The 19,548-nt window shown below is 37.2% G+C and overlaps 1 protein-coding gene across 1 annotated transcript in view; it reads right to left on the bottom strand.

Moving 5' to 3' along the window:
- Window positions 1-19,548, bottom strand: part of LOC138750642 (pre-mRNA-processing-splicing factor 8) — a 36,598-nt gene that overhangs the window by 11,021 nt on the left and 6,029 nt on the right. The window contains exons 5-22 of the mRNA XM_069912741.1: window positions 19,318-19,536; window positions 17,749-17,961; window positions 14,673-14,798; window positions 13,387-13,492; window positions 12,975-13,285; window positions 12,344-12,533; window positions 10,808-10,927; window positions 10,089-10,223; window positions 9,453-9,582; window positions 8,172-8,368; window positions 7,465-7,671; window positions 6,946-7,109; window positions 6,672-6,798; window positions 6,357-6,549; window positions 5,377-5,564; window positions 2,438-2,676; window positions 1,747-1,893; window positions 229-439 (exon numbers count right to left, since the gene is read on the bottom strand). Coding sequence (XP_069768842.1) covers window positions 229-439; window positions 1,747-1,893; window positions 2,438-2,676; window positions 5,377-5,564; window positions 6,357-6,549; window positions 6,672-6,798; window positions 6,946-7,109; window positions 7,465-7,671; window positions 8,172-8,368; window positions 9,453-9,582; window positions 10,089-10,223; window positions 10,808-10,927; window positions 12,344-12,533; window positions 12,975-13,285; window positions 13,387-13,492; window positions 14,673-14,798; window positions 17,749-17,961; window positions 19,318-19,536 — 3,223 coding nt within the window. The remainder of the gene's footprint in view (window positions 1-228; window positions 440-1,746; window positions 1,894-2,437; window positions 2,677-5,376; window positions 5,565-6,356; window positions 6,550-6,671; window positions 6,799-6,945; window positions 7,110-7,464; window positions 7,672-8,171; window positions 8,369-9,452; window positions 9,583-10,088; window positions 10,224-10,807; window positions 10,928-12,343; window positions 12,534-12,974; window positions 13,286-13,386; window positions 13,493-14,672; window positions 14,799-17,748; window positions 17,962-19,317; window positions 19,537-19,548) is intronic.

The following is a 19,548-nucleotide window of genomic DNA, read 5'->3' as shown; positions in this document are numbered from 1 at the left end:
AATTTTCAAAAATGTTAATGGGAATGAAAAACCATTTGAGAATGGAAAATGTTACTTGCTTGGTTATCTTAGCTGCCAGAAACAACTTCCATTATCTGTTATACATGGAATCTTTTAACATGCTCGAGGCAAAGCTCATAACGTCATGGTAATTGATTAGTTAAAAATACTTCCAGTATTGCTTCAACTGTAACTGTAATGATTATCTTTACACATCGTGCTTTGTACCTCATTTTGCAAGTTCCAGACTCCATCTTTGTGAGTGAATTCTTCGTAGCTTGTCCGACATTTGGGAAGGATACGACACTCAAAGCCTGACATATTGAACAACAAATTGGGATTGTCTTTGCTGTACACAGATACAAAGCTGTTCTCCCACTGAATGGTGGTAACAGACCTTGGTAGCCGATTTTTGATATCCCAAAACACTGCTCGACCCCTAAAAATCACAAGACCAGTAATTAAGGACAATAACATGAAAAAAATACTTCAAACACTAGATCAAAACTGGTTAACTGAAAATAAACAATGAATATATAAACTTGAATTAAACTGGCAAGCTCAACTCCTTCCAAAGATGGTCACAAAAACTCGTGGTGCTTATGCCAGTTAAAATAGTGCTGAGATTGCAACAAATCACTTGTGTTCCCAAATAGAAAGGTGTTTTCTTTAAAAACATCTTCATAATAACCCCAAAATCATTTTTCATACATCTTCCAATTATCGTTTGAGAGATTCACCAGAATTGTCGTAGATTTCATTGAGAGACTTAAAGTCTATTGCTCTCTATCCGATCTCATTCCCTAAAGATTTATTTGGATCAAGTCTAGTATATTCTGAGAAAAGGAAAATAAAACAAACAGTTATACAGCATCTTGCATATGGCCTTAAAATTCCACAATAAGGAAAAGCAGACACTGTTACAAGAGCCAGCGTTGCAACCACAGGTATGCATCAACATCCCATGTACAGTAAAACCCCTGTTATCTGGAATTCAAGCAACCAACAAAAAATTTTCAGGAAAAAAGGTTAAATAAAATTGGCACATCTTACTTTAGCTTGGGAATCATGCAACAAGTAATTTCAAGCAACTGGAAAATTCACTTATCCGGCATCTACCAATCCCCATAGGTGCCAGATACCAGGATTTTTACTGTATTGAGATAATATGTAATCAATCTATTGGTGGTAATCTGACCAAAAGAGAATGCCTTGTTCTTCAATATATAGTGGTGCAATTTTCATATTCACATCATCAAGGAGACTGCATCTTAGTTTAACTTATCAATCAACAGGCACAATTATTGTTCTGGTGCATCAGCTTATAAATTCTCAATTTTATTTGAGTTCAAGATCCTCTATACGTGCCAAACAGTGACTGCAAACCCTTAATTAACAAACAATAAGAGTCTTGTCAAAATGACATCCATCTTGAACAAGTCAAAATTTATGAAGTAGATTATCCCACTGTTTTATAATGGATATGTTTCTCTGACCTATCCCTTCAGAACCTGACAAAGATGCCTAACCTTTGAATTCAAATTAAATTATTTTCTTTTAGCTGGGGGAAGAGGTGGAAGGTCAGAAGTGCAGAATGCTTGTAACAGTGAATTTTATTGGAAAACTTAATTTCTGATGTTGGACTGCATTGGAGCTTGCACACTAAATATAAACGCGAGGAGCTGGTAAATGGCACAGGTCGAGGCAGGGATTATGCCAGGCAATAATTTTAAACATAATACTTACAGATTGACGTCATGCTTCATAAGCCTCATCCGCGCATCTCTTGGCCAACACTTTTTGTTATTGTATCCTACAATGTTCTCATTGTTCGGATCAGGATGTTCTGTCAGGTAGCGCTGAATCAGGTCTCTGGCTTCATCAGCTGTAAATCTACAAGTACAAATTGTAAAACCTGCATTGAAACCCCATACCTTTAACCAATTCTCTGCTCTGCAATTCAGGTCCAAAGCTCAATTCCATATTTTATTGAATAATGTGGAATGCAACTAGGCACGGTAACCATTTAGGGACAAAAGAATAAAAAAAATCCCACTTCGCTATGTGTTATCAAATGACCTACCGGAGACTTAATGCTGTGCTGAATGAAAACAGGACCTCGTTCAGAAATTTCTAAGCTCCTCCACCCAAAGGAGAACTGCAGCAACACCATAGGTGGGAATGAAAAAGCAGCAACTTTGAAAGGTTTGGTATAAAGGCAAGAAATATTAAAATAACAGTCAATATTTTCAGGCTAAACTTATGCTCCAAACTATTTACAAATCATCAACAAATTCTTGCATGTCAAAATTAAAATAGATGCAATTTTTCATACAAAATGTGCAACTAGATCTGATTTTTTTGGCATTAAACTTTGAGGCCGTTAAAAGTGACAAACCAACTCGGATTAAGACTCAAGGAGAAGTACATTGCTTACCTGAAGAAAATGTGGATACGCTCAATATATCTACAGAAAAGCCTGACTGGATGAGCAACTTCTGTGGCAACATCTTGATAACTCAGAAAATCATTTGGCATTTGTGGCGGGCCGGCCATTTCACTGGCCCGATGGAGACCCAACACCAGCAAATCCAGCACCAGCCCATAGTATTGGACGATGAAAGAGGCAAACTGGAGCCCCCGAATAATGCCATAGGAATTGGTGTGATTCATGTCCTTAAATGTGGGGGAGGAGAAAAAATAAATAAAACCCATTCGCAATAATACTCTATGCAGGTTCAATTAACTTAAATTGTGTCAAAATATATTCGAAAAGTAAAATCAGTAAGTCACCAGATCCTTGAAAAAAAATCCTTTACATACTTGCCTTCATGCTACTGAAATTTCTCTGAGGTCTGTTAATCAGATTGAAGCTTTGCGATATATCAGGATGAACATATTAGGAATGTACTTTAGTTATATTCAAAGAGGCAGGAGTCAAGTTACCTTTGTCATTCATACCATAACTACTATCATTTTTCCAGGACCATGGAGGAGATTTACATGAATAGGAGTTAAATATTACAATAATGTTCTCGGAATTGAGGAACCTAATAGCTCGGGGGGAAAAAAACTGTTGCACAATCTGGACGTGTGGGCCCCGAATGCTGTGGTACCTCCTTTCAGACGGCAGATGGGAGAAAAGTTTACAAGAGGGGTGTGAGAAGTCCTTCACAATGTTATTTGCCTTCTCCATGCGTGTGTTGTAGATGTCCGTCATGGTAGGAAGAGAGACCCCAATAATCTTCTCCGCTGACTCCACTATCCTTTCCAGGGTCTTACCGCCTGAAGTGGTACCGTTTCCAAACCAGGCTGTGATGCAATTGCTCAAATGTTCTCAATACATCCTCTGTAGAATGTATTAAGGATGGAGGGTGGGAAATGAACTTTCCTCAGCCTTTGCAGGCAGTAGAGGTACTGCTAGGATTTCTTGGCTATGGAGCTGGCGTTGAGGGACCAGGTGAGATTCTCTGCCAAGTGCACACCAAGAAACTTGGTACTCTTGATGACCTCAATGGTCAGCAGAAAGCGATTTGCCCTGGGCCCTCCTAAAGTCGACATCCATCTATTTTGTTTTATTACCATTCAGATGCAGGTTGTTGGCTCTGCACCAGTGTATTAGTCCAGCTCTGTATGCTAACTCATCGTTCTTGCTGATAGGGTCGCATCATTAGCTGCACAATCACGAGTCACCAGGGTGAACGGCAATGGACTTAGCCCACAGTGGGGGGGGGGGGGGGGGGGGGGAAACGACGACGGACATGCTCAGTGTAATGGTCTTAGAAGTGCTGTTTCCGATCCAGACTGTCTGAGGTCTTCCTGTCAGGAAGTTAACAATCCAATTGCAGAGGGAGGTGTTTAGGCCCTGCAAGCTCAACTTCCCTCTCAGGTTCTGAAGTATGATTATGTTCAATGCTGAACTGAAGTTGATAAACAGCATTCGAACATGCGTGTCCTTATTTTCCAGTGGGGGTGAGGGCTAGATGGCGACGGCATTGTCCCAAGAGCGGTTGGATCTATACGCGAACTGCAGGGAGTCCAGTGAGGGGGCAGCAAGAGCCTGTTGAGCTCCATGATGAGACACTCAAAGTACTTCATGACAGTAGACACGAGTGCAACAATGTCACTGAGGCAGGACATTGTCGACTTCTTCGGCATGGGAAAGATGGTGGCAGCTTTGAAGCATTTTGGAACCATGGGGCTGTTAAAGATTTTGGTGAGAACCTCTGCCAGCTGAGCTGCACATTCCAAGCACTCTGCCGGGCATGTTATCCGGACCAGCAGCTTTCCGTGGGTGGACCTTGTCTAACACTCTCCTTACATCGGCCACTGTAAGACACAGCACCTGATCATTTGGAGGAGAGTAATTTTTTTTGCCTCAAAGCAGGCATGGAAGTTCTTCAATGCACCTGGGAGGGAGGCATCACCAACACAGGCAGATGATGTAGTCTTGTGGTTGGTGATATCTCGAATGCCCTTCCACATGCGTCACATGTCCTTGCTGACCGGAAATTGACTATGAATTCACTGGCCATGTGTACGCTTTGCATCTCTGATGGCCTTAGACAGCTTGGCTCTTGCAATAGCTTGAGCTACCTTGTCATCCACTCTGAAGGCAGAATTTCAGCTCCTCAGCACCACATGCACCTCTGCAGTTATCTATGGCTTATGATTAGTAACCATACAGTGTAGAAGTAAGGGTCTGCCTGGTGTAGATGGATGTAAATTAAGCAACGTGATCATGACATGTGCTGCCGGACAAACCCAGCCAAACTAGTAAATTTCCACAAGCCTGGGGCTTCCTAGACACATGACCTGCAAGGACAATGCCTGAGAAAAAGGAAGAATCCATTTACACGATTGGTTCGCAAAATAACAATCTGTGGATGGAGTGTGTAGCTTAATGTTGCTAGGGTAATGCCTGTCCCATGGGAGAAGACCGTTTTGAGGTTGGTCAAGTCAGATTGCAGCAGGGTGTACAAACCCTTTTATTTGTACGTTTGGGGAGTACCTTGATCCTCTATGGAGGCGATGCACCTCCGGCAGGCCTGGGTACGAAATAAAGGAATTGGCAGAAGAGTCTGAGTCCTTCATTCCTCATGGAAAGTAGACTGCTGATCGAGAATCTGGATTAAGGGTCGACACCGATCCTCCACAACATTTACTTCCAAGCCGTTCTTATAGACATTGCTTAATTTAACGTATTCTTGTTAAAAATATTCCATTTTACAAAGTTCTATTTTTAAATTCTTCTTCAAGAGATATTTGACACAGAGGGCTTCTGTTCAATCTGAAAGTTTCAAAAACTCTTTTCACATGCAATTTGGATTATTATTAGCATTTGCCAACGCAAAGGATAATGTGAATTATGCATACCTTGTAATTGATAACAACATTGTTTTTAGCTGTCATGTAATCAGCAATGTTGTGATCCACAATCAGACGAAGCAATCTGTTCAGCAAAGTCAGATCAATTTTCTCATACATTTTCTCAAATCGTGACTCCAGCATGACATTGCATTCACCATCAGCTGTCTCCCACACATCCTGAAGATTGTTGATGCCTATGTTAAAATAACCAGTGTGTCATAATACATTTTCAGAACAACATTTTGACTGGGAACTATGTCGACTTTTCCAAGTGCTAAGCTGCAGTTAAGAATGCTGGTTTTGTTTCCCAAATATAGAATATGTAATTTAGCATGGAGTTGACAAAACAAGATAGTTTCAGTCAGTACGACCCTGGTTTATGAGACCAGTGTTCTAACCATTTAACTATCATACCAAAAAACAACTTGACCTCTGCTTACAACATATTGTTATCAAAATGGCACCAACAGTGTCAGAGCCCCACGTGAGCAAGTCAGGTGATAAATTTTTTTTCACTTGTGACATCATGGGTGGGGCCCGCAAAAAAAGTCCGGTTAATGGACATTTTCCGAATTCAGAACTTCAGATAAGGGGAAACGTACTGCCGTTAAGAAATATGTCACAAATGAAATTGACACACATTGTCACTGGAAGGTACAATGTGCCTCTTCATCACTGAAACCTAAGAAGCAATATAATTTTCTATTTAATATCACAAACAACTGTGGTTTGGAAAGCAAGTAAAAATTCAAAATGCAAATAAACATTTTACATTCATTACATTTTGTTTTATTAGTTTATTTTAAAAATTAATAACAATTATTCAATATCAATGCATTAAATTAGGACCATAAACCTGTCTGCATAAAACCTACCACTTATAATGTTGAAATGTACTCATGATGCTGTTGTACATACAAAATAAAATTAATGTTCAATGGATGAAATGTAAAAAATGGCAAATAAAAAAAGATTCTCAGACATACCTTGGCACCATTTATATACAAGTGATGGAGGTGGTTCGGTATCAGCCGGCTTAATCCATGGAGGGAATAACCGACGTTTGTCAGCTTCATACCACAAGTACTGATCTAGATAAGCATCAGTGATCTTCTCCAATGGTTCCACATCGTAAACTGGCACCAGATGGCTGTACAGATCCATAAATTCAATTCCAACCTGGCAGTGTAAAAACCTATCTGTTATTGAGTGTGAAAATGAGAACTTGTGCTATATCATAAATTAATCAACAAATGTTAGATAACTGCAATCAACTATTTTTCATGTGACTTTCCACAAACCTCTTTGAAAGCTCTCTGTGTAAGCAAGTGACGTTTAATCCTGGACAAAGCTTCATGAGGGTTATCATAAGCCTGTTCAATGAGGCCGAGTTCCTCTCTCTGTGACTGATTTAACCGTGATTTCACACTGAAATTCAAAGATAAAACATAAAAGGTAACCCTTCATTCACTTAAAAACATTTCAATTTCAAATCAGGTCTAAAGAAACCAAAGTCACATAAATGGGGAAAACTTTTATAAATTTGCTGTTTCAATCACAGAGATAAATCTTTACCTGTAAGCTTCTTTGAGTCTTTCCAGAGCCAGAATTAGAAGCTTTGTATCATGTTTGTAGGAAAGTGGCGGAAAAGGAATTGGTGAGAAACGTCTGCTCTCCAGCCAATGCACTGTGGTAGTATAGATGGCAACAGCTTCCTCAGCAGTAATGTAGGGGCCATCCTATTTGGTACAAATGGATTTAAATACTTTTATACAATTCATTAATATTTGCAGACAAAGCTTTCAGAGTTGACAAAACCTTATCACAATTCAAAATCAATTCAAACTTAAAATTAGGCACTTTTATTATCACAAAGTACAGTTTATGGCTGCCGATTAGTTTTACACTACTAGTAAAATAAATTAACAAAAATAATTCAGGCTACTTAAGCACTTCCTCAATTATTTAAAACACCTTTACTGAACATGAAAATTTTCACATTAATTAGTAAAATGACTGAGATTAGCTAACCATATAGCAAATTTAATATTTTTAAAGGATCTCAAAACAAAACCAACAAGCTGTAGAACTCACTTTTAGGTAATTGTGCTGCCTTTCTTGCTCTGCCTTCAAATACAACCTCGTAAGGCGACCCAGGTTCTTTTTGCAAACAGTTTTATCAACAGTTGCACCACGACGAATACGTTCCCTGTTGTAATGAGCAGTGTTTGTCCACCAATCAGCTTTGGCTTTCACGTACCGCAGGATCATGTTCTCAATTGGAGTTGGCAGACCTGGAACCTGTTATCACAGGCAATTTTTGATTATTGCATTTTAACCTCAGAATTATATTTAAAACTTACAGCCACCACTAAATTATGTAGGTTCCACTTAAAACAAAGCCAATCTTAGAATTAATTATTTAATCCTCAAAGAAAATACTGAGGGTAAAGAAATACTAGTAGCTCAAATGAGTACCAAAAATGACACATTTAAACACAAGGTCATAAATTAATTGAGTAGACTCTTAAGACTTCATCTCCCATCATTCCTTTCTCCAACCATTTCCACCCCTCCCCCCCCCCCCCCCCCACCCCACGACTCCCACCGCCATCCCCTCCTGATTCTGCATTTGATTTTGACGGAACTAGAAGCACAGATCTGTATAACATGAGGAAACGTCTTAGATAAATGCCTTATCAGAGATATTTACATGACAAACTTGGATTACTGATGTTATTCTCACCACACACTAAACACAGGATATTATGGCCAGCCTGTGGGCTATTTAAGGGATATACCTTCCATGGGATATTTGCTTTCCAGCATCTCCAAGCTTCACTCAGATGCTGCAGGATTGTTCTGGCCTTGTTTTGCTTGATTCCTTCAGGCATCATATCGAGGATGTCATGCATGACAGCTGCTCTCAACTCCAGATCAAAATGAGACTCCACACGCTGTTTGGTCACAGTCTTAGCTACCCCCTTAGAATGGCGGCCTGTCCAGAGCAAATTTGGAAGTGGAGGGTTTAGAGAAAAGTAAAAGGTAATACATTGTTTCAAATTTGACAGTACGGAAAGTTCCGTAGAAGAGGGGCAGCCGGCGGGAGACTACAGGGCTGGGAGGGGACAGTGGAAGGGAAATGTCAATCTCCACAGATTCGCTTCAGCACTAAAAACAAGGTCACAGATTTCCATCACGTTTCAGCAATCGGACGTTGACCTCTCCATCAGGCAGCAATGCTAGATCGTTTGAAAATTAGGTTTTAAAATAGTGCAATTCAGTACAGGTTCAGGCACTTTAGCCCCCACATCAGCGCCGAACACAGGGAACAATTGAAACCCATAGTCCCACACTGGCCGCCCCAGCCCCCCTCTGGGGGACTGTCAGGCAGTGGGGAGGATAGCTGTCGGCAGCGGGTGGGTAGCTGTCGGCAGCGGGTGGGTAGCTGTCGGCAGCGGGTGGGTAGCTGTCGGCAGCGGGTGGGTAGCTGTCGGCAGCGGGTGGGTAGCTGTCGGCAGCGGGTGGGTAGCTGTCGGCAGCGGGTGGGTAGCTGTCGGCAGCGGGTGGGTAGCTGTCGGCAGCGGGTGGGTAGCTGTCGGCAGCGGGGAGGGTTGCTGTCGGCAGAGGGGAGGGTAGATGTTGGCAGAGGGGAGGGTAGCTGTCGGCAGAGGGGAGGGTAGCTGTCGGCAGTGGGGAGGGTAGCTGTCAGCGGGTCACCAATTGACAGTCAACAGCCTCCCCGCTTCTAGGCACCTGAAAGCTGCTAGCGGCTTTGCCCTTCAGGTGCAACGGGGGATTCTCGGAGCAGGATATTATACCTACAGGAGAAGGGTTAGGTAGGTAAAGCTCCTGGCCGATTTCCCCACTTTCAGGTGGCCACCTGACAGCTGCATAGGAGTACAATAGGCTGCTTTACAGTTGGGTATTGTGGCCACCTGAAAATGACTATAGATACATAAGCAACGTTTTGGGCTTGAGCCCTTTATCAAGGTATGAGCAAAATGTAGGCAAGTGCCTGTTTTATTCTTTTTAAAGTTTATGCAAAAACTATGATTTTTTTTACATAAAATATTATTCACCTTCAAACTGTCTGGCAAGCAGGTTTCCCAACCACCTCTCCAGCAGAGGAGTTATCCCCCTCATGAAGAACAGCCATACTCGCCAGCCAGCAGCCCAGAATCCACAGCCAGGTCCCTTGCCAACTGGGCCCTGGAAAAAGAAAATAGCAATAGTTTTAATCAGTTGCAAATGGTTCATATCTTTTACTGGACAAGCATACATATTCATTTGAAAACTTCCCCCAACCCCCATGGTCACAGGGTGGTATGTGCAAACAAAAGGAAACTTGCACTGCAACACACGAGCTTTATATGCTCTGAAAGAGTTTTGTTCCTGCTATTATATGCTGAGCAATTAATCACACAATAGAAAATTTGATTTTTCATATAGAACAAGGGGGATCTTAAATCTTCAAGAAACTTGCAAAAGTGAATAATACATCACAATTAATGAGTGACACCTCTTTCAATGTGTGGATATGGGGTGTGAGTGCAACTTAAAAATGCTTTCAAAAGAGCATTAAATCATTTCGAGTACAAGTTAAAAAATATTGATGCTTCCCAATCCATTGAAAAACAAGCCTGTCAAAATAGTAAGTATATGTTATATGTAAATAATTCCTGTTTCAAAAACATTCATAAAAACCACATGCTTACCGTGTTAAATCTGTAATAGATAAGGTGCTTCAGATCTTTACACATTCGGATTTGCCTCATCAGTTTGTACTTGTATCTGTACATTCCCGTCAATTGTCCAACGTGAGCAAAGATATACTGCAACCCATCTGACAACTGAAGCACAAAAAAAAATTCAGAATGACTTTCATTGATTTAGTGTCCAGTTAATGTTTCTAAAATATCTATTCCTTAATATCAGTAAGTCTTTTAACAGTTTCTATATTTCATGTGGATTCACTACGATGAAAACTTGTGGCTCTAATACTCAAAGAATGCGAAGTAACTTAAGAGTTTCATTCCAGTTCTTCATACCAAAGTCATATATTGATGCTGCCATTCAGCATGAAAGAAGCTTTGAAGGAAGAAACTTAGCTAATGACTCCCATCCAAAGTATTATTTCAGAAAATAATTTAAAATTTAATGCATTCACCTAGTCCCGGTTCGACACAATAGGTTGCTTCCTAATCAATTTCATGATTATCAAATGACTGAATATAAAGCCAAAAAATAGTTGGTAACTTATTTAGCACCCATCTTGTAACAGGTTAGTGCATAAATGAGTATTTAAAATTTTAATATAACAAATGAAAATGTAAAATAGCATGGTGATTAAAAAACAAATCACATTATATTTCTTTAAAATTAATCCATTTTATAATAAAATTCCAGTAAGAGTTTCTTTTTAAGTTTCTAGTACCTGAAAAGCATCCACGTTCCCCAACCTGTACTGAACGTGACTGTCAACAACGAGCTTCGTCAGACGTAGCACCTCACGACACAAATGGAACGCATTACCAAATCTGGACTTTTTACGTTCCTGTGAAAATGAAGTCAGAGAATATTTTAGACTTTCCAAATAATATTTTTCATCTGTTTAATTACCTTTTCTGAAGATATCTAAATACATTATTTTCATGCTGTATACAAGTATCCTCAATAAAATTACATTGGGTGAGCTCCTCTTTCTCTGAATAGTGCTCTGGTATTTTTAAAACATTTATGTTTAATGAGAAAAGCACATTGTCTTTCTTAAATCTAGAAAAAAAATCATTTATTGATTACTCTCATAGGATATAACTGGCGCTATTCAATGAATTAACTCTTCCTTTCCAGACGTAGTATATTTTTAAAACATTTATGTTTAATGAGAAAGGCACATTGTCTTTCTTAAATCTAGAAAAAAAATCATTTATTGATTACTCTCATAGGATATAACTGGCGCTATTCAATGAATTAACTCTTCCTTTCCAGACGTAGTATATTTTTAAAACATTTATGTTTAATGAGAAAGGCACATTGTCTTTCTTAAATCTAGAAAAAAAATCATTTATTGATTACTCTCATAGGATATAACTGGCGCTATTCAATGAATTAACTCTTCCTTTCCAGACGTAGTATAATTCTTGCTGTTTTTGTTATCTGTAGGTGTGGACCGGAGCTACGTTTTAAACTATTCGACAGATCCTTGGATTAGGCCGCTCAGTTTTTTGTTGATTTTTAAAAAATTTTAGTTTATTATTTTTGATATTATTATAATTATTTATTTATCTGTTTTCTTTTCTTTGTTAAGAGAATTAATTCTAATATGTCACATTTTCACTCTGCAATTGATGATGCTTATACTATGTAGACTTGGACCTACCATTTGAATTGTGTTATTTCTATTCTCATTATGCTGTGTATGTTATGAAATGTTAATAAAAAGATCTAAAGAGAACGGCACAGTCTCAGTTTAAACTTGAAAGGTGATATTTAATAGATGATGTGAATGTTTATTGAAAACTTACAATTTAAATGATGATTCAACTTAGTATGTTGAATGATTAAAAACAAGATTAACCAACACAAATTCATCTAGTCTTGGGATTCTGTTGTGACTACAAATGATAATTAACAGATTACAGCTTCTGAATTGCAATATTGGAAAATAAATCTTATTTATTCTCATTCTATACCAATAACTGGAGCTTCAATGCAAAATGCTGCGGTTGTAAAATCACCAAATTGTAAACATTTAACAACACTGCAATATAATCAAATTGGCATAATATTGAAAAATTGTTGAATGCAGAATATGCAAGAATATTAAAACACAAAACAACAATTGAAAGTAGTAAAAATAGTTCAATTTTTTTTAATCAACTGCAAAATATCACATCCTAGTTCTTGTCCAACTCATGACTATGCCATCCTCATTTGTTACTGAAAGCAGAAATAGTGTGAAGATTTTTACCTTGGTGGTCAAGGTTTTCACAGGCTTCAGATTGAAGTTGTAATCCAGATGCAAATAATTTAGATTCTTGCGGTGGATTAACAAATTAAGCATGTTGTAACCTTGACGACACACCTGTAACCCTACCTCCACCCAGTCAAGTTTAGTTGACTGGAAAAATTTGGTTGACTTGAATGAACGGAACAAGTACCTGACGTGGAAAAAATGTCAGCATTAAATGTGATTCAGGGGGAAAAAAAGATAACAGTGTACTATAACAAAAGTAGTTTAAGATCAATGTCACAAGATCAATGTCATATTAAACACTTTTGGCTTTCCCAAGCAACGAACTCATGATGGGCTTGCAAGATGCTTGTGTCCATTTCAAGCAGTTGTTTTCAACCTTTTTCTTCCCACTCACATATCACCTTAAGTAATCCCTATGCCAGAGGCGCTCTGTGATTAGTAAGGGATTACATAAGGTAGTCTGTGAGTTGAAAGAAAAACGTTGAAAACAACTGCTTTAAATGAACATAAGCATCCCCCCACATCCTCCTCTCACAATCCAAGTGTTTGTACAATGAATTAATGAAAGTGATCCACTAATATAGTTATGAATTTTAAGATGCTTAGTGATGCAATATACACATACCTTTTCTTTTGTGCTTTCGGTGGTCTGTGTTTAAGTGCATTCAGTACATAGTACTTTAGAAGTTTTTGATAAGAAACTCTAACTTTGACAGGCTGCCCAGCTGGACAGTGCTCACGATACCAGTTCTTAACTAAAGGAATGTCAAGTGCTCTCCTTGTTTTACCAGATCTCAGATTAAATGGTCTCGGTGCCCAAAGCAAGGCAATACCATTGGCTGTGTGATCAGAATACAATGGTGTATCTTTCAGGAATGGTTCCACGCAATCAGGAAGTTCAAACTCTTCATCATCATCAGGTAATGGCTCCTGACTCTGAAATAAAATTTATGATAATCTTTATTTTTGAATTTCATCACTGATAAAATGAAAATTGCATGACAGTCATAAAGTCATTGCTGTGTACTGTCAATTACCTTAACAGAATGTCTGTGAGAAATAGGGTTGATCAATGGATCAAAGTAGAAAGCTGGCAGATCTGGATCTTCAGTTTTAATAAACACAACGTTAGGTGTGTGGTACCTAAAATCCAAATTCAATGTTAAAATAAGGCTAATACATAAAGTGTACACAAATGCTCCTCTGCTTACGGTGGTGCGACTTACAATTTTTCAAAGTTACAATGTTGCAACAGTGATACACATTCTAATGAAAATGCCTGTATGTGGTCACTTGGCACTGAAGTTTCACAATTCGCAGCATGGTGGTGCTGGTGTGACTGTCCTGTTTTAGATAAACTTTCCCAGCTGTAGGCTACGGTCAGTGGTGTAGGCTCACATGTTCAGTAGGTGCAATATTACATTCTTTTTTTGATTTACGATCTTTCCACTTATCGGAACGTGACCACATCGTTAAGTTGCACAGCATCTGTAATTTATTTTCCAAATTGTCCTCTCCAATTCAGTAGCCTCAAAAATATTGGCATCTTTCAGTATCCCATCCAAAGAATTAATCTTTATCAAGGCACTGAGTATTGATCAGTTACTTTATCAATTTGGCACATGGCAAGAAAATAGACAGTAGACCACACGACCCCTGAAGGTTGCCTGCAATTCAATATAGCCTCTGTCATACAATATTCTGAAGATTCACCATCTTCTTGTGAGAAGAGATTCCAATGCAACTCAGTTTTAAATACCATCTCTATTTTCATGTCACTATGTTCATTGTTTGAGATCTAAACACAAGAGAAAACACCTCAACATTAACCCTGGCCTTGCACAGCACTCCTGAAGTGCTGGAATCTGAAGCCAAACACAATCTGCTGGAGAAGCATCCATTCGTTCCAGGTATTACTTCTGGAATCACAATGTCACCCAACAGCCCTATCCCCACTAATGATACTGAATCGGAAAAGGACAATGAAATAGCGCTTCAGTGCACCTTTTTATTCCACAGAGAAAACCAGCAAAGTCCAGCTTTGGCAAAAAGTGCAACACAATCCAAGAGAGGCTCAAGGAATCTTGAGAGTACAAGTAATGCCTCTGGGATCTTCTAGGATGGCTGACAATGCTGTTTTTCACATGTTGCTATATGTGAACATGAGCAACACAAGTATTTCAACGTTATAATGAAGTACCTTAGACATGCTAAAACAAGGCATTTCCATTTTCCTTGTAATAAATGCATTTAATTCATTAGAAAATTTAAATCCAAATGGTACACCTTCTAGGAGATAAATGACTTATATACATGTACTTACCAAGTAAGATGAACATGATGGGGTAGATTGTTGTACAGATACGGGAATGCTATTTTGTACTCTGTTCGGATTGGTTGCCTAATGATTATTTTATTAATATCGTTGAATTCATTCCAGTCTTCATCTCTAATGAAGACAAACAAAACTCCTTTTCAATATTTTTATTAACATTGAAATTTCACATTCAAAAAATGCAGATACAGTGGAACCCCAATTTAACATGAATCCGGATATAACACGATGAGTCATTGGACTCGGGCACTGGGCTGCCACTAGGATTGAGTACAGGGACTGAGGGCTGCCACGTGGAACAAAGACTTCAGGCTGCTGTGGGTTTACTAAAAATTAATGTGCTTTAATTTCAACTGTATCGACAAAGATTTAGCACCATCCCACTTTTCTGCAATACAATTTTTTGGTCCCAAACTCTCACATTATAACGGGGTTCCACTGTACATAAATCATATCATTTCATCCAAGGTACCCCACATTTTAATCAAACAGATTATATTGTATTGATATTTTATTATTAAAAAAAGGAAAATCTAAATCGACTACCAAGAAATAATCTGTTTGGCATAAAAAAAACAGAATTCTTATCAGTGATAAATTACTTTCTATTAACATTTCTACCTTCATAACAAATCAAAGATTATAAAAGGGGTTTATATGGTTTTAAAATTTGAATTCAAATCAGAAATTGAGCATCTATTCTTCCCTCAATTTAAGTATGACATGACATCAGTAGCCATTGAGAATGATTTGGCATCAATGCAACTTCGCTCTATCTGCGCAACACTGCCCGCCTAGCCATAAGAGAAATAAAAACTAATACATGCAGCTCAGATGCCGTTAAAGTTAAGTCACTCTCTTCAACAATACCAAATAAAGCAGTTAAGGAATTAGGTTTTAAATTAACTTTAGAAAGTTTGAAATATTTTGTTCCAATATTTCTCAAGACTCTGACATGTCCAGCACATATGAATTAATGAAGTATCACAATGATGAAATAAAGTTGCATAAAAACAAGATAGTTTGACTTTGGACATGTGAACCCTATGGATTACTTTAAATTGTAGGAGAGAGTGGTGGGCACATAAAGAAGAGGCATTAACCAATTTGAAAATTATATTCCAAGTTTCTTCAGAAATTAAAAGCTGTAGGTCCTGTACTCAGGTTTTTTTTAAATTTTATCCAAAGGAGCCTCTCTTATTCCCAACAAAATATCCAAAATGTTAGATATTAAACCATTATAGAAAGGTTGTAAAATAAAAATATATCAATTAAATTCTTATCAGTTCTCTTAGGAAAAGTATGTAATTGAGATTGTAAAAAAATCTCTAAATAACAAAAAAATTTGGTAGACTGTATTTAGCTGGAAGTTGTTCAAAGGAACCAAGACTCCCCATTGACAAATATTTAAAACATTTAATGCCCAATCTATACCATTCTTTAAAAGTTGCATCATTCATAGAAGGTTTAAAGAAATAATTAGAAAAAATAGGACTAGAAAGAGAAAATCTCATTAAACTAAAATATTTTCTAAATTGTATCCATATCCTCAAAGTATGTTTAACCACAGGATTATTTGTTAATTTATTTAAAGATTTTGAGGATCCAAGAAAAGAGATGAGAGAAATTTTTGTAACAGAATTAGATTCCTAAGGGACCAATATTGGACAATCTTCACAGTTAATATAATATAGAATGTAAGGTTTTGTATATTGACTGCTCAATAATAAAACCTAAAATTTGGTAAGGCTAAACCTCCATTCTTTTTGTAAATGGACTTTATTTATGCGAGGATGTTTATTCTTCTATATACAAGAAGATAAGATTGAGTCAGAGAATCAAAGCCTGAAAAGGGTATACAATATAGGTAATACATTCATCATAATAAGAGTTGATTTGACCAGCTAATGATAAAGGAAGGGCAACCAATTGGATAGCATGTGTTTCATTAAGGTGAGAAAATTTTCTCTGTTTTAAGTTTTTATGGTTTGCAGCAATTGTTACATCTAAATTGATTTCTTACAATTTTAAAAGGAAGGTTCGTACTTATCAGTGCCAAATTATTCAAAGGAAAAATCTTATGAAGATTTAACGTAACTGAAATGAGAAATTAAAGAAGGCAATGAGGTACGAAGATTAGAAGTAAAAAGCATTAAATTATCAGCATGAAAGCAAAACTTTATGGGCTGTGCCCATCCTTAAAATGACTCGAAAAGCAATAGCTAAAGGTTCTAAAGCTGTCAAAAAGCAGAAGACTTAAAGGACATCCTTGTCTGGTTCAATGCTGATGTCTAAATGGTTTATAAATCTCAAAATTAGTTAGAACATAGACAGAAGAGGATAAATATGTTTACTTAATCCATCGAATAAAGCCAGCCCCAAAATTAAATTTTTCTCAAGTCTTAAGTAAATAATTTCATTAAAACTGCAATATTTCAATTCTTCACAAAATGGAAACATTTAATGTGAAGGTCTAAAAAAGAATTTTTTTCCTGAAATTATTTTAAAATAGTGCAGTACAAATCCCCACGTTCTCAAACAAAAATGTAATTCTCACTCGAAAAATATTTTTTTGAGTTTTAGGGAAAGATAAAGAGCTGATCCCATGCCCTGCACACGTAACTAGAACGAACACCATATGCATGGTTGATCAGGAATCAATCTGGCTGCATGAACATTATGCTTATGGTAAAGTCGTAAAGTTTACATTTTGCTAAAATAAAATAAATGAATACCCAAAACAGTGTAAAAACTGGCTAATTTCTATACTAGAATTGCAGAGGTTAAATAAAGAATTTGGCTTTAAAGAGAGAAATGGAATGTTAGACAATGTCCTTACTTTGCAGATAACCACAAAGTAGTTGATATTCTGAAGTAGTCTTTATTCTTTGAAACAAATGATTTTACAATGAATGGACGGCTCTTCTGAAAGAAAATACCAGTGTAGACTTAATAAAATGATTATTTTTTCCTTTGAAAAATATCAATGGCGATGGTTCTATAATTGAAATATTGAGCAAAGTTTAAAAAAAATCTTGTGTTAAGGAATTATAAAAGTCCTTACTGTAGATTCACATCCCGAACGAGTGGTTCAAACTTTGGTCCACCAGGAATTGCCATGTTCAGAGCTTTGGAAGTAAAAAATGCTTTGAGATCAAATAGATAGAAGTAGTTGTCATCCACTAAATCAGTGAGCAACTGATTAGCCAAGCGATAAAGCGTGGACATCATAGGCAAAGTAAATTGCCAACGGCGATATGTAGATCCATTTACATACCTGAAATAGGACAAAATTTCTATTTTAAACACAATTTTATAAATGGATCACAATGCTTCTGGATTGTTAGAATGCTGAATGGGTTAATTTTATTCTAATAATATAAAGTTTTGATTAACTGGATGGCGCAGTGATTAGCGCAATGCCTTTACAGCACCAATGATCAGGACCGGGGTACGAATCGCACGCTATCTATCAGGAGTTTGTACATGCCTCCCAATGTCTGCATGGGTTTTCCACGGTGCACCCACCATTTGAAGCATACCAGGGTATAAGTTAATTGGGTGTAAATTACGCAGCATGAACTCGTGGGCTGAAATGGCCTATTACTGTGCTACATGTATAAATAAATAAATTAATTAATACAAATTAATTCCACGAATAGCAAGAGTGAAATATAATAAGCACCCATGAAGTAAAGATTGCCAAACATTAAATAAACCGCTGAAAACTTAAGAGTCACCCTGTTAATAACAAGAGTCAAAGAGGGACTTTCATTCCTGCCAGCATTTTCTTCAGGTCAAATCATTTAATTTGATGTCAGATACTAAGGGGTTTGGTCATCTCTGACACCCCATTCGGAGTCAATCTTTAAATGCAAGCCTATTAACATGAATATTGACAGCATTTTACATCACATAATCATTCAAAATTCTAACCAAATGAAGTTGAAGAATAGTAAAATATTTTTGCTTTTTCATTCACTTTTACAGGCTTCCATCAACAGTGTTATCAATAAAATGGGAATTCTGCATACCAGTTATTTGTACAATTTTGGAACACTGGTAATTAACGAACTTAATGTTATGCCCACATTTTTGATGTTAATTATAATTATCCATTTGAACTTCTATATTTCATGTTATAATCTAATGTTCATACCATTAACTAATAGCTGCGATTATATCAAATTAAAAACTAATGAAGAACAGGTTCGAGTTAATGTGCATTTAAGGATTATTTGGTCAAATGACTGACAAGATTTATGACTTTTTTCACAATGAGCCCAACAATTTGTAGAATGAGCTGCAAAAAAAAAAATTGAATAGCTAGAATATAATAATTTAGAATACTCTATAAACTATTTGCACTTTCAATAGTCCCCATGTGGGCCCTTTAAAAAAAGTTATTGTTTTATCCTCCACATTGAATAGTCCTAATGATATTATATCCAATATATTAGGTATATCCACATTAAGCTCTATTAACCCAGGTCTACATAATATTTTTTGGAACAGGGTTTTAAACTAATTGCTCAGCAAAAAAACTTGCTAACTTCCAGGCATTTGTTTCTATTTCATATTTTTTTTCCATAGATTTTCAATCTTATCCATAACCAACACACCAAGAGCTTACTTTGGATTGTCTTTCAGTGGTTGGTGGTCATATAGCCACTCAGCCACTGGTCCATCCTCTTCTGAATCAAGTTCCATTTGTATTGCTTCGAGTGGTTCCACATCAAGTATGTTATCGGCATAATCCAATGGAGGCTCTTCATCATCAAAGGGAGGGAATCTCATCCTTTTGAAATGTCTTCTGTCTCGTTTTTCCCGTCTCATCATAATCCACATGGTTCTAGAAATAAAA

The sequence above is a fragment of the Narcine bancroftii genome, unplaced genomic scaffold (assembly GCF_036971445.1).
Source record: "Narcine bancroftii isolate sNarBan1 unplaced genomic scaffold, sNarBan1.hap1 Scaffold_212, whole genome shotgun sequence".
In the NCBI taxonomy this organism is placed as follows: Eukaryota; Metazoa; Chordata; class Chondrichthyes; order Torpediniformes; family Narcinidae; genus Narcine; species Narcine bancroftii.
The sequence above is the reverse complement of the archived record's forward strand: the minus strand, read 5'-3'. Positions and strand labels throughout refer to the sequence as shown.